Source organism: Nannospalax galili, unplaced genomic scaffold (genome assembly GCF_000622305.1).
Source record: "Nannospalax galili isolate Female #2095 unplaced genomic scaffold, S.galili_v1.0 scaffold10, whole genome shotgun sequence".
In the NCBI taxonomy this organism is placed as follows: Eukaryota; Metazoa; Chordata; class Mammalia; order Rodentia; family Spalacidae; genus Nannospalax; species Nannospalax galili.
Genome location: NW_008331140.1, coordinates 4,325,312 through 4,340,326, shown reverse-complemented (window position 1 = coordinate 4,340,326; position 15,015 = coordinate 4,325,312). Strand labels below are relative to the sequence as shown.

The 15,015-nt window shown below is 35.8% G+C and overlaps 1 protein-coding gene across 2 annotated transcripts in view; it reads left to right on the top strand.

Moving 5' to 3' along the window:
• The window catches only part of Klhl4 (kelch like family member 4), a 78,760-nt gene that overhangs the window by 31,569 nt on the left and 32,176 nt on the right, over positions 1 to 15,015 (top strand). For both annotated transcript variants that reach the window (XM_017795595.1, XM_008822443.2), the window contains exons 2-3: positions 9,613 to 9,780; positions 10,300 to 10,436. In XM_017795595.1, the coding sequence (XP_017651084.1) occupies positions 9,613 to 9,780; positions 10,300 to 10,436 (305 nt within the window). The remainder of the gene's footprint in view (positions 1 to 9,612; positions 9,781 to 10,299; positions 10,437 to 15,015) is intronic.

Sequence of the window (15,015 nt, the reverse complement as noted above, 5' to 3'; positions counted from 1 at the left end):
TATATGTATATATATATTTACAAAGAGTAAAAAAACTTAAATTCTTTAAACATGAAAACTAGTTGAATAAGTTAGGAGTTTTGGGTAAGCATTTATGACTTAATTTAAACGAAAATTAGCATTGTTTTATAATTTAGGGAAATACTAAGTGAATCATTTAATGTTAGGAGCCATTAAAAATAGCTAAGTATAAAAGAGTTTAAGGAACATAAAATTGAAAGAAATGTTCAGTTACTTGGGGGTACTTGACCATCAAATAATTGAAGATGAGTCTCACCCAGCATCTCTGAAGTCACATGAATGAGTCCTTTACATGAAGTTGATACATGAGACTTTTAAAGTTCATGTCCTTGAATTTTGTAGTAAAGGAGTAGGTTAGAAATATCTGGATACAGTCTTTACTCTCCAGTTGAATGGAGTGTTTGATGTGATGATTCTTTTTTTTTCTTCTTTCATTTATTTATTTTTATGGGGATTTTGGCTACGCTAACATTACCCCCCTCTGAAGAGATAACCCTAAAACCTTTTAAGGATTAGATACAAGCTCCCAAATACTTTCAACATTTTTGGACTTTGGAACAGAGTATGTTGCTAAGAGGCCCAAGAACATTCTGACTTTTAGCCAAGAAACTAGCTACTTTTCTTTAGAATCTTTTACCCTTACTGCCTAGCCAATTCCTACCTCCTGTTCTTATCATGCCATTCTCTGAAGTGGTTACCCAAATTGCCAATAGGGAATCGGGACACAGACCACTCTGGATTCTTCCATGCTGAATAGGGACACAGGGTGGGGCAATTGGAGTACCCCTTCTGCGGGTCTATCTAAAAGACTTCTAAATTGCATAACTCTTATCCCTAAGGGGAAAACAAAGTCCTTGAATAGTGAATAGGAGATGTAAAGGAGAAGTAAAGGCAAGAGTAGTTAACATTACAAGTTCTAGACAGGGAACTAGAAAAAAGTCAGAACAGGGCAATTTTCAAATGTTCTTAAGAGACTCCATTGGAATTTCTTGACAAGGGCTTCCAAAAGCATTCCTCTATTGGACTCTTACTCATTTCTCTTTTGTCTTACAAGGCTGGACTCAGGAGTGATGAATTTAGGACTTGCTTTCAGGTATTTTGATAGCTGTTGGAGTAGTTAGAATCAGTGTCAGTTCCCTCTCAAACGCTTCTGAAATAGGGGGAGAAAACAAATTTATCCATCATTTTAGAACAATAGCTGGTTGTCTCCCATAGCTACACACTACAGTATTGGAGATCAAAATTTGAAGTTTTACATCTGAGCAGCACTTTCTGGTTAGGAACAAAATCATCAATGAAAAACAATTATCTAAATAACTTTTTATATAGACTTAAGCCTAATGTCTGGGAAGTGTAATCCCTTGAACTCTTAAAGAAGTATACTGATGACTTTAGTCTTTGGTTATACTTTCCTTTTGGGTGTTTAAGACCATGCAGATGGCCCAAATAAATCAATTTATTTTTACACTTAAGGTCATTTGAGGATCTGTTCTGCAGGGGTCACATGGGCTTGGGAGGAACTGCTGGCTCCTTTCTTTTACCAGTTCCATCTATCTGAAGATAAGTCAAAGGTCCTGTTTGACCATGTCTGGCTTCACTTGGAAACATGAAAGAGATGTTTCCTTCAAGTTGACCCTCCTCTTTGTAGACTGGACACTGGTTCAAGTCCATCTGGTGGGGTCTCCATGTCCTCCCTGAACTAGAGAACAGGTGGCTCACAACAGTTACAGGACATTTTGAGAGATGTTCCATAGTCCCCTGGCACTTGGTTGACCTTGGAGGGAAAGGGGCAAAAAACTCTCCTTTAAGTCCCTCAGACCACATTAGTATAGGCCTTAATATATGGCTGTTAAACATCAAATAAGGTTAGTTCCACCAGTATGGTACTTTTAATTATCTTGTGCTATGTAGATAAGGCTTGGGTAAAAAAAACAAATATTCTCAGGTAAACCTTGACTAGATATATATTTTGTTCCTTAAACTATTTGACTAAACTATGACCACAGAAATTTTAAGATTATGTGTATACTATTTTTGTTTCATACTTTATATGTCATAAGAAATCTAAACAGACCTTCATCACTTGCTTAGACTTTCTCATTTTTTCTATTTTGGAAAATATCTCCATTCCCATATCCTTTTAACATCTTTTGCATTCTCATTTTCTTTTTTTAAAATAATTATAAAATATAATAGCATTAACAAATAAATTTAACATCAGTTTTGTAAGGTTCTAGTGTCAAGCCAATGCTTCATTAAAGTTTTACTGGGGAACCTATGAATGTACTGAGCTTCCTTTCTGAGATTACTGAGGGGTTGCTGAGGTATATGTATGACTTGAGGGTCTGCACACTGGATAGCATTTACCCAGCATGGATCGTGCCTTCTCTTCCTAGCCTTTCCCAGATTGTTTACTTTAGCCATCCCTAAATCCAGGAGGCTATGTGTTATTAGGGCCAAATTACATGCAGTTGGTGGGAGGAGTGTCTGGATACTCCAGTGAGGGTCCAGGGACATTGTTTGTCCCTCCTTTAATGAATGAGCACAACTATCATCAAGCCCAACTGTGATTATGGTTAGCGATGAGGCTCAGCTGAAGTTGTGATGATGGTAGTTATTTAATGCAGAAGGGAGAGCTGTATAGCATCATCTTATTAAAAGGATCTGGAATTTAAAAGGATTGATGCTAGGATCCACATATGAGGGAGAACATACGTCTTTTGTTTTTCTGAGTCAGTGTTACTTCACTTAGTATAACAGTTTCTAGAGCCATCCATTTACCTGCAAGTTTCATTATTTCATCTTTCTTTACTGCCGAATAGAACTCCATTGTGTAAATATACCACAGTTTTGTTAACCACTCGTCAGTTGAGGGATGCTTAGGTTGCTTCCATCACTTAGCTATTGTGAAAAGAGCAACAACAAACTTTGCGAAGAGATAAACTTACAACATAAACACTGAAAACACCAAAGTATACATAAAAATACAGAAAATTAATATATAATATAAAATTACAACTGTTGAGGTATTGTCTGCTCTTGGCTTCATGCAACCTGTGTTCAGCCTCCTCCAAGTACTTCCTACTTTCTAACATCCTAAAATCCTTTGGTTGCACTTCATAATCACTAATCCCTCAGGCAACAGCAGAGAAAGGGGACTGTGTCTGTTGGAAATCTCCGTTTCAGAATCTTGTGTTCCTCTTCTACTTTGTATCTTCAATTTGCTGTAGTTGAATTCTATCTTCAGTCACTGTCTCCATAATTCTTTTCGGCAGAGCAAACTGTCTCTACACAGCTTTTCAAGTTCTTGCTGTGTGGAATGCTCAGAGACATTTTCTTGATGGGATACAGCTCTCCACACAATAGCAAACTCCTTCTGGCAAAGAAATACCCCAAACAATGTTTTTTCCTGCTTCCTGTAGTTCTTTCTGTTTTTACTTTTTCAGAAGCTTTGTGTCTTAGGTTACTTCAATGTAAGCTTTTGATCTCACATCTCATTATCCCTCTTCCCAAACTCTTTTTTACAATATTTCTTTAATAATGTTACATTAATATTAGTGTCACTGAATGACTGAAGGTATTTCTCTCCTTGTCTTTATTTTTTTTTTGAGATATTTGAAGATGAATAGTCATTCTTCATTAAATATTAGATAAAATTTATCAGTGAAGTCCTGGGCTTTTCCTTATGGGTATTATTTTGTTCATTAGTCTCTTGATCTATTATAAGTCTCTTTAGATTTTCTATTTTTTAATTTGGTAATCTGTGTATTTCTACAAATGTTCCATTTCATCTATAGTATGTAATACATTATCTGGAGTAGAATTGTTACCTACTATTAACCCTCTTTATTTAAGTAAGTTCAGTTGGATTGTCTACTTTAATTTCTGATTTATGAGGCAAAAGTCTTTCTGTGATCTTATAAATAAATATGTTAACTTTTGAATTTACAAAGAACCAAATTCTAGTGTCATGGAATATGTTTTATTTCCCTTTCTATTCTCTTTCTTTTTATTTTTCACTCTAATTATTATTTCCTTCTCTATTTGTGATGAAGTTTGATCTTCATTATTCTACTGGAATAAGTTATAAAGTTATGCTGCAAAATCTTTCTTCTTTGGACTCACAAGATGACTCAGTTAGTAAAGGCACTTAATGCAAAACCTGCTGATCTGAATTTGATTCCCAGGACCCATATGGTGAAAGAAGGGATATAATTCCTGAAGTTTGTCCTCTGTCATCCACAGACATGTTGTGGCGCATGTGCTAAATCCATTCTAATCAACGCTTTTACTACATCATGCCTCTGAGACTGTGTTACCTTGTGGTCATGCACCACACTTGTATATTAAATCTTTCTGCCCCCTCTTTCCTAACGGTTTCTGAACCGTGGGTGGCTGAGGTTTAATATAGAAGACTTCTCCAGGTACACACACTCTGCAGACTCTTCTCTACACTTTGTTCTACAACTGTCTGTAGCTCCAGCTCCAAGGGCATCTAGTGCATTCTTCTGAAATCTGTGGTGGGCATTGCAGGACATGGGTGCACTTACATACTTGCAGGCAATATAGTCACACACATTAAAAAATATTTAAATATTTTTAAAATAACATTAAATAATATAAAGTGCTCACAGTTTTCATTTTTAATAGTTTTGTAATTAATTTTCTAGGAAAAGTATTCACACTATAATGGATTTTAAATTGCTGTCTTATTAATTTCTCCTTTAAAAAAATCAATAAAAGCAAAAGTCATAAAATGAGAATACAATACTACATCTAGTTTTACATGGTTTCGTTTACTATGTTTCTTCAGTTCTTTGTTTCAATTTACTGTGTAAGATCCTTACATTTCCCCATAAATATGTTTTATTTGTTGCTGTTGTTTTGGGTTTTTGTAGTTGTTTTGCTTTTTTTGTGAGAGAGGGTCTCTCTGTAACTCCAGTAAGCTGGCTTGGATGTCATAGATTTCTGCTGTTTGCCTCTGCCTTCTCAGTCCTGGGAATAAAGGTGTGCATCACCACAGCCAGCTATAAATCTGCTTTCAATTTCATGTGTGGTGTACTTACTAGGGCCTAGCACTTTTGCCCTTTGTAGTTCTTAAGATTTTAAATATCATTGTTTTTATAGGACATATCTATTAAATATAAGCTTCTTTTTTGAGCTTTTGGTTTTAGAATATTTTTTAATTTAAATCTTAAAAATTTTTGGAGTTTTCTTACATGAGTACTATATTTTCTTCTCATCCTCCTCTCTCTCTAACTCCTCCCACATCCCCTCAGTTTCTGAATTTGTGACCACTTCTTCGCTATCATTTACATATGATATATTTATATATTTATATGTACACACAATACATATATATATATATATCCTATTGGTATCATTTAGTGTTGTTTGTATGTACATATGCATAGGGGTTATCCCCTTGGGATTGGGTAACCAACCAGGGATAAAAATGATTCCCTTTCTCTCATCAGCAATTGATTGCAAATTTTTCATTACAGGTAGGACCTTGTGAGATTTCTCTTATTCATGCTGCCATGTCAACTAATGCTATTATTAGGCAACCATATTGTTGATATTTCATGTGTACATGTTTTCTGTCATATCTAAAAGATACTATCCAACAGAAGGCATCCTGGTCCTCTGACTCTTGCTATCTTTCTGACTTCTTTTCCATGATGTTACCTGAGACTTAGGTATAGACATTGTGTTTTTAATGTTTCAATTGTGGCTGTGCAATCCATGGTCATTTATATCTACATTTTGGCCACTTGTGGATCTTTGCAAAGTCTCTGTCTGTTGTAAAAAGAAGCTCCTTTGACAAGGGGTTAGAGCCTACACTTATCTGTGATAAGTAGTGATCAAAGCAAAGGAGGAAATAAAAATCATCTTACCCCCAAATCTTTCACAGACAAAAATGGCTATATAAAAACAGATTCATCATAATCTCAAAATAAGATAACAATTTATAACAATATTGAAATATTTGTTTTCTTTTTTTACTGAGTTTTTGTGCATTTCATACAATACATCTTGATCATACTTGACAACCCTCCTGTATCTACACTCCCATAGTGCCCCACCAGATTTCATGCATTCCGTCATATATGTTAAGGACTATCAAGTCAAGGTTGTGTCACCAGATGTCCTTCACTGTGAGTTCATCCACTAGAACCTGGTCAACCTATTCTCTACCTCTTACATTCTTTATCTTTCCTTTACAGAAATGATTCCTGATTCTCAAAAGGATACAATACACACCCTCTTTAAGATTGGTTGTAGAGCTTAGGGCTGGGTAAGACCACTGACTCCCTTCCTTCTCCAGTAGTCTGTGCCTCTACAGCAGTTTCCAGCACTAAGAAACTTAGTTAGCAAGAAGGAAACTTCTATCTCAGTGCTGGCTTGATTTCTTTTTATAACTTAGAAAAAAGGTATGTGGTATGTTCATCAGTAAAATCTTACAAACTACTTAAGGTGTAAAACCAGTGGCATTTATTTACAAAAGAGTGTGTGCCTCATGCCCCACCCGATTTATGGCTGTACTGCAAAGTCCACACTCAAATGTAGATCTGGTGACTTCCTGACAGATGCACAAAATGGCAAGAGAGGTGCCTCATGGCATCCTGGGCTTATATATCCTTAGACCCTCCCTCACATGCAGTTAAGGTCGACTCATTGGGTGGGAGGGGTAACTGACTCCCACATGACAAGCATGGGAAAGAGGTATGACTATAGCTTGCAGCATTGTATTTGCAAGACTGTTCCAGTATACATTCTACCCTTTCCTCTGGGTGTTACATTTTTTCCCAAAACCTTTTCAACAAAAGGTTTCCTGAGCCTTGGCTGAGGTGATAGGTGTGGGATAATCTTCCTCCCATCATGGAAAGGCACTGAACTTTTGGATCTCTGCATCATCTGTTTTCCGTGGGCTGTTGGCGCATTTCAGTGGAATTCCATCTACTATAAAAACACAAACAACAAGAAGCAAGAACAGCTAAACAGTGGCTGCTATAATAACTTAATCTATGGTTGTAAACACAAATGCTTGGATGGTACTTTAACAGGTGCATTACATCCATCTAACAGAACAATTGCAGTGGCTTCCCACTGGAGCCTATAACCTCCCCTGCACAGAGGGTTGACCTCATCTACAGTACCAGATGTGTGTTCCATGCCTGGAAGTAGGCATTATATCCAATCAAAAATTTGCTGATTGTACATACACTAAACACGCCACTATTGCACAAGCTGGAACATCTTGTTTGGCATGTTGGTAGTGCAGTGCACAGAGTCTGTCATCGAAACAAATTATAGGGGCTATTTCTCTCCCAGCCATCTGAATGTTGCTTTCTGGCACCATGAAAGCCACCCATCCAGTGACAGGGAGTTTCCAGATTTCTCCCACCCCCATGCTCACATCATGCAGTGTCTTCCACAACAGGGTTTTACCATCCACTTACGATGTACAACCAACATTATTGGTAATGGCCTTTACTGTTTGGGGGACCTCTAGGGCCTCTCTGGCCAACAGCTCATGGGAGGCAACCCACCTTTGGCATTGGGATTTCCACAGAGGTGGGTTGCCCCCCCATGAGCTAGTTGGTATTTTAAGACAACATTTCGATGTTTAGGCAAATTACTCTAGATTTTTTTTAAATCCAACAAAGTGCTGGCCACAAATTTCAATCTTATATGCTCCTCCATTTTAACTATGCTGCACAATTTTAGGTATACATGGTTATACCTAAAATAATTGGACATTGAATGCTTGGACTACAAAATTAATGTCAATTAAATCACTAGCAAAACCCCTGCTCAAGCACACCAAACACATGAAGGTAGAATGGGGTCTGGTTGAAAAGAAAGGAGTCAGCAGGAGGGGAGGGCATGAGAGGCAGCAATGGAGTGCATGTACTCACAATGCATTGAGTAATTTCAAGGATGAAATTGTAAAAAATGAGACCTGGTTTTTGTAAAACTGAGAATGGAAAAATAGCTCTTCACAAAATGGTGAAACAATTACTCATTGAGAGAAAAAAAAGAATAGGCTTTATTTAAAGAAAAGAAATAATACATAAAACTCCTTTTGGATGTGAGCTTCATTAAGAGTTACTTATCCCAGTCTATGAAGGAGAATGCCACAATGCTGCTAGTTGATGTGGCATAAAGACACATCTTTCAGGGGGATTGGCATGCTTACTTGAAAAGAACAGGTGTTCATAAATTGATCACATATTTGTAAAAATTCTTGAGTCTTTGAATAAATAACCCAAAACTGGATAACTGTTAAGACAAACTGTGCCAAACTTTGAAAATTTATGGTAAGTACAATCTGAATGCTTTTAAGCCATCGGTTCCAAGTGATTTTTCCTTTCAAGTATAATTATATAGTGCTCCTGAGGAAGACAGCAAGCAATCTTGAATTAGAATATGAGGTAGATTTTAAAAAAATGAGCAGGGGAAAGAGAACAAGGAAACATGTTGTATCATCAGTGATTTACAATTGTTCTGTCTCCAACATGTTGAACCTATTTAAAAGCACATCAACAGCAAATGACAGACAATGATAACCAGATTTGTGCTGCTCAGAACAGCTTTATGTGAACATAATTTGTCAGTATTTGGCCTGGGATTGTTTCAAGGTCCGCTTGCCATGACTGGGTGAGATTTCATTACTCTATTACATGTGTAGGTACAGGCTAAGTTATAATTTCTTTGAACATCAACCTTGTCTGTTTTAATTAGTTCAAAATGTATTGCCTCTGTAAGGGGGCAATTTTAGGATAGCTGTAACTCAATTTAAAACTTAGAACTCTAGTTATCATTGTAATATTGTGATAAAATTTCACAAAGATTCTTTATAGGTGAAGAAGTTGTAGAAAGAACTCATTCATTTAATTTCATCACACAGAAAGTGATGTCACTTTCGAACAACCATCTTTAGAATACATTGGCAAGTTGACGAGGGGGGCCTATAACTAATTATGACTGGTGTTTCGAAAATGGTACCAATATGTGGATTCTATAGCATATCTTGTGCTAGTTTGGTTCTCTGCCATTGTAAAAAAAGCACAGACTAAAAGCAAGTTGGAAGGGAAAGGGTTTATTTTAACTTTCAGTTTGCAGTCTATCATCAAGGTAAGCCAAGGCAGGAACTCAAAGCTGGAAACTGGATGCAGGAGCTGAAAAAGAGAACACAGAGGATTCTCAGCTACCTGTCTAGGTCCACCTGTCTAGGGACTATACTACGCACACTGGACTGGCCCTCCTACATCAATTAGCAATTAAGAAAAGGCCTGCAGACATGACCACAGAACAATATGATGGTGGAAATTCTTCAGTTGAAGATCCCTCTTCCAAGATAACTCTAAGTTGTGTTAAGTTGACATCTGAAGTTAACTCTGACATATATAACAGCATAAGCAGGAATGTCAGTGGAAAGGGAAGGCCTAGTAGGAGGGGGGAAGAGGGAGAAGAGAGGAAGGTGTGTAAGGGGACAAGTATAATCTAATACTTGCTACATCTGAAAATTCAAATTTGCAAAAAATGATATGATGACTCAAATCCTGACTGTCACTTAAATTTCAGGCTATATGCTGAAAAATCTGGAGAAAAGAATATGACTGGATCTGAGGATCGTTTCTGTTCTATAAATCATGCAGATCAAACTCTTTGTAAAATGGAGAACTATTTGAAGGAGAAAAAATTGTGTGATGTGCTCCTCATTGCTGGACCTCTCAGAATCCCAGCCCATCGGTAAATATTCTTATAGAGATAAGATATTCAGCAGGTATAAGAAGTATTAATGAGGAATAATTCATAAACAGGGTATAAAGTGGAACATAGGGGAATCATTTTTTTATTTTGAAGTATTGAAAAACTGAGGTATTGGCCTCCAATATCTAAAGGAGTCAATTTTGAAAATATTGATGATGAAGATCAAATGACACAAACTCTTTAAAATGACCAATAACTTAATTGACCTTGACCTTTCTAAATTCAGTATACTTAAACAAAGTTGATGTTGAGGGTGTTGACTTTTTTTTATTCTAATAAGTTCTCTTTAGTGCTATCTGGCCTTGAACTCACAGAGATGAGCCTGATGTTTTCTCCCAATTGTTCAGATTAAAGGCATAAGCCAACATACCTGCCAATTATGATCTATTTATGGAAGAAGAAGACTGAAAAGTTTTGTAAATTTTATGAAAGTCATCAATGATTTTCTGTGAGACTTTTGACTAATTACAAATGTAAATGCAAGTTTTCAATTCCTAGGTTGGTTCTCAGTGCAGTGTCAGATTATTTTGCGGCAATGTTTACTAATGATGTGCTTGAAGCAAGACAAGAGGAGGTCAGGATGGAAGGAGTAGATCCAAATGCACTTAATTCTTTGGTACAGTATGCCTATACAGGTAAGCTTGTAACATGCATTAAATCATAAATCTACATTAAATTACACATTATATAATTATTTAGACCCTAAAAATGAGATCAGTGAAGGAAGAGAAAGAGCTTAAATTTAATAATTACACACCAGTATATATTGTAATATTCTTAAGTTTTCATTCTCTAAAAGCTGCTAGAATTGTAGGAATAAATGGTCTTAATTGAGTCCTATAGTATTTTCATTTTAGGCCTATGTATTACTTTTTGCTGCTTCTGCAGGTAACGTTCCACCTGAGATTAAATTCCAGACAAAAGTTGCAGCAGAATATTTTTAAGAATGTACAAAACCTTTGCTCCCCCTTCACATCTCCCATTCATGACTCAAAGACTTTCTTCTCCCCTTAGAGACAAGAATTAGGCAATTTTGGAGTCTTTTAGATAGACCCACTGAAGGGGTACTTCAATTGCCTCACCCTGCGTCCCTATTGACCATGGAAGAAGCCAGAGTGTCAGCATCCCTATTCCCTATTGGCAATTTGGGTAACCCCTTCAGAGGATGGTGTGATAAGAATAGGAGGTAAGAATTGGCTAGGAAGTTAGGGTAAAAAGATCCCAAAGAAATGTAGCCAGTTTCTTGGCTAAAAGTCAAAACGTCCTTGGGCCTGTCAGCAACATACTCTTTTCCAAAGACTAAAAGTGTCAAAAAGTATTTGGGAGCTTGTATCTAATCCTTAAAAATTTTTACTGTTACCTCTTCAGAGGGGGGAATGTTGGAGGGGAGGGAGTGGGCATGGATTTGGTCAAAACACCTTATACACATGTATGAAATTATCAATAAAGTTAAAAAAAACAATGTACAAAAATATAAACAAAGATATGAATAAACTACAAATTTGATCTTAAGAACGTGCCAATATATAGCTGGATGAATTGAGTAGTAGTGCATGCCTTAATCCCAGTAATTGGAAAGTACTAGGCAGATATCTATGTTTGGTCCATATAGTGAGTTCCAGGTAAGGGAGGGCTACAAACTGAGACCCCCTGACTCAGAATAAAGATAGAAACACTGAAAAAAATCAAGTTGAAATTTAGGAAATGAAGAGCTTAATAAGTCAGATAAAAAGTACTAATCAAAGAAAGGACAAATAAAAAATACTTCAATGAAAATTAACAGTAGGTGGGATCAAGTGGAACCCAGAATACCAGGGCTTGAAAAACAAATAGATGAAGCGTAATATACAGACAAAAATAAAGATAAAATGACAAGAAAATATGAACAGAACATTTGAGACCAATGGGACAGTATGAAAAACAAAATTTACAAATCATGTGCATGGAGGAAGCACTAGAACAATAAATAAGCAAATGAGCATGTGGAAAGTACCAAACTTTATGACAAACAAAATGAGCACAATCAATACATACCCTTCAATAATAATCCTCAAAGTATATGGCCTCAGTTAGCTGATAACAAAATAGACACATGTAAGTAGACTGGATTTAAAAATAGACCCCATCTATTTCTAACCTGCAAGAAACGTACACCATTAGCAAAACCAAACACAGACTTAAGGTAAAAATGACAGTGTTCTAGTTTACTTTCTGGTGATGTGAAAAAGTGCTCTGACCAAAAGTAACTTACATGAGATTTTGTCATGCACTTCCAGGTCACAGTATATCATTGAAGGAAATCAGGGCAGAAATTTAAGGCATTAGGGCTAGCTACTCAACACAGCATTACCTATGACCACAGAACTCAGTCACAATCAAGGAAGTATAGCAGAAATCACGGAAGAACACTGCTTGCTGTCTGGCTCACAGACTCATGCTTAGCTGGTTTTGTTCTACAGTCACGGAAGACCTGCGTGGGATAGTACCATGACAGTAGTTGGGGCCCTCCTACACTAATAATAAAGACATTCTCCCCTCGTCATGCCCACTGGCCAATCAGACCTTGACAATCACCCTTCAGTTTAGATTCTCTTCTCAAATGGCTCTAGATTGTCAAATTAACACTTAGCTGGGATAGGAAAAAGGCACTTCAACTATATATAAATAGATATGGCAATAAAAATACTATAATTGTGCATATGATCACAATGGAGTAAAACTAGGAATCATAAAGGGAAATGGAAAATACACAAACTCATGGGTATTGAGCAACATACTATTAAATGAAGAATGTATCATCACAGAAATAAGGAGGAAGGGGCTGGAGAGCTGGCACAGAATTTTATAGCATTGGCTGCTCTTGCAGGACCAATGTGATGGCTAACTCTGTAACTTCAGTTCCAAAGATCCAATGCCCTCTTTTGAGCTCTGCAGGCATTGCACAATGTGGGTGCAATTACATATATGCAAGCACTACACTCATACACATAAAATAGTAATAATAAATAAAATAAAGAAATAAAGAGAGAAATTAAAATATTTCTAGAGTCAAAGGAAAATGGAAGTACCATCCCCAGACAGGTAGTCAGAGGCTGTCATAGGAATATTGCTAGCTAAGCATGAGCCTGGGAGGTAGCCAGAAGCAACATTCTTTCATGGTTTCTGCTGTAATTCTTTGGTTGTAACAGAATCAGTGAGAGATTAGGAATACAATTTAAACGTCAAAACTATAACTATGAATATCTACATTAAATTACCATTATATATAATAATGTTACTATAGTACATATAATACTACTATAGTAGTATATAATAATACTACCATAAATACTACATTAAAAATTAGAGAGATCTCAAATAAATAATTTAATGACACATTTCAGGATATTATGATTAAAAATCAAATTAACTGTTAGAAGAAAATAATGAAATATGTATGAATGACACAATACAAAAGATCAGTGAAAGAAGGAGTTGGTTCTTTGAAAATGTAAAGAAAATTGACAAACCCTTAATCAAAGTGAGAAATGATCCAAGTTAATAAAATTTGAGGTGATAAAGGAAACATCACAACAGGTGCTTATCAAATTAGAAGAATCATTGGGGCATACTTTGAAAATGTATATTCCAGTAAATTGGAAAATCAAAAGGAAATGGGTAAATTTATAAATACAAATGAGCGATCCAAATTAAATGAAGATCATGTAAAAAAAAAAACTCAAGGTATCTATATCAAGGAATGAAATTGAAATAGTTATAAAAAGGCTGTGAACTTTAAAAAAAATGCCCAGGCCCAATTGGATTAAATTTTGAATTTTACCAGAAATTTAAAGAACTAACACAAACGTTTCTAGGAATAGTCTATAAAATAAAAAAGAATAAACACAAGAAATTATTTTACGAAATTAGTGTTGCCCAAAGACCAAGCAGTGCAAAGACACAAACAAAGCAGGATATTATAGACCAGTCTCCGGAGTGAATATAGAAACCAAATGTCTCAATTAAACATCAGAAAACTAAATTCATTGACCCATTATTGATCATTCACCATGATCAAATTGACGTGAGAAGTAAAAATATATTCACATAAATGCATATACAAATGAAATATTAGAATTATTGATAAATAAAAGTGAAAAAAATAAAAATATTTATAAGCTGAAAAATCAATATAAGCAGTTAGGTACATAGCACTTGTTATTGATAGTCAATGAACTATGAAGGAAGCACTGATAGATGCTTCAACATGAAGGAACTTTTAAAACATCATGTTAGTTGAAAGAAACCTATCACAAACACACACTTTTGACTCTGTAGTTGCAAGAGTGCTAGAGAAATTGGAAGTTTCCAGGTGTAAGTTACAATTATACTTCTCCTGATCTTATGACATATTGGCCATTCTCTCAATCTAAAATCAACTTCGAGGAAATGTGAAACTGTACTGGGTACACTGGCTACATATTGTGTAGTTTGAAGTGAGTACAGAGTAAATATTAATGTGTATTACCCCTTTGTATATGCTTATACAGCCATTTTCAGGTCCATAGTAGCTAAGACATTTGAAACAATGCTTTAACATCTATAGATTGTCTAAAATGACAAAACACAGGAATACACTTTCTGAAAATGTTTGCAATAAAACATTAAAATGGTTTGCTCTAAAATCACAGATATAGCATTAAAACACTATTTGAACTGGTTATGATAACTTTTTTTTACTTTTAAAATTATTTTATTTATTATTTTTATTTTATGTGCATCAGTGTATTGCCTGCATGTATGTGAGTGTACCCATTTGGTGCAGTGCCGCAGAGGTCAGAAGAGGGCTTCGGATTCACCTATAACTGGAGTTAAGGACAATTCATAGAAGCCATGTGGGTGCTGGGAATTGATCCAGGGTCCTCTGCAAGAGCAGTCAGTGGTCTTAACCACTGAGCCATCTCTCCAGCCCCATGATAACTTTTAAAATGTCATTTAATACTAATTTAAATAATTATGTGAGTAGTTCTTGAGAACTCTTTGCAATATTCTTATTTGGAAACACTGTTGGATCAAATTAAGAACATAATAAAGAGAAAATGATTAACTTAACAGATAATAAATGTACATATAAAAGCAGGTGAAAATATGTTTATTCTCATTTAACAGGATCCTTACTTCCATGCAAATGACCTCCATACTACATGTGACCAATTGTCTGATCCTGATAGGATA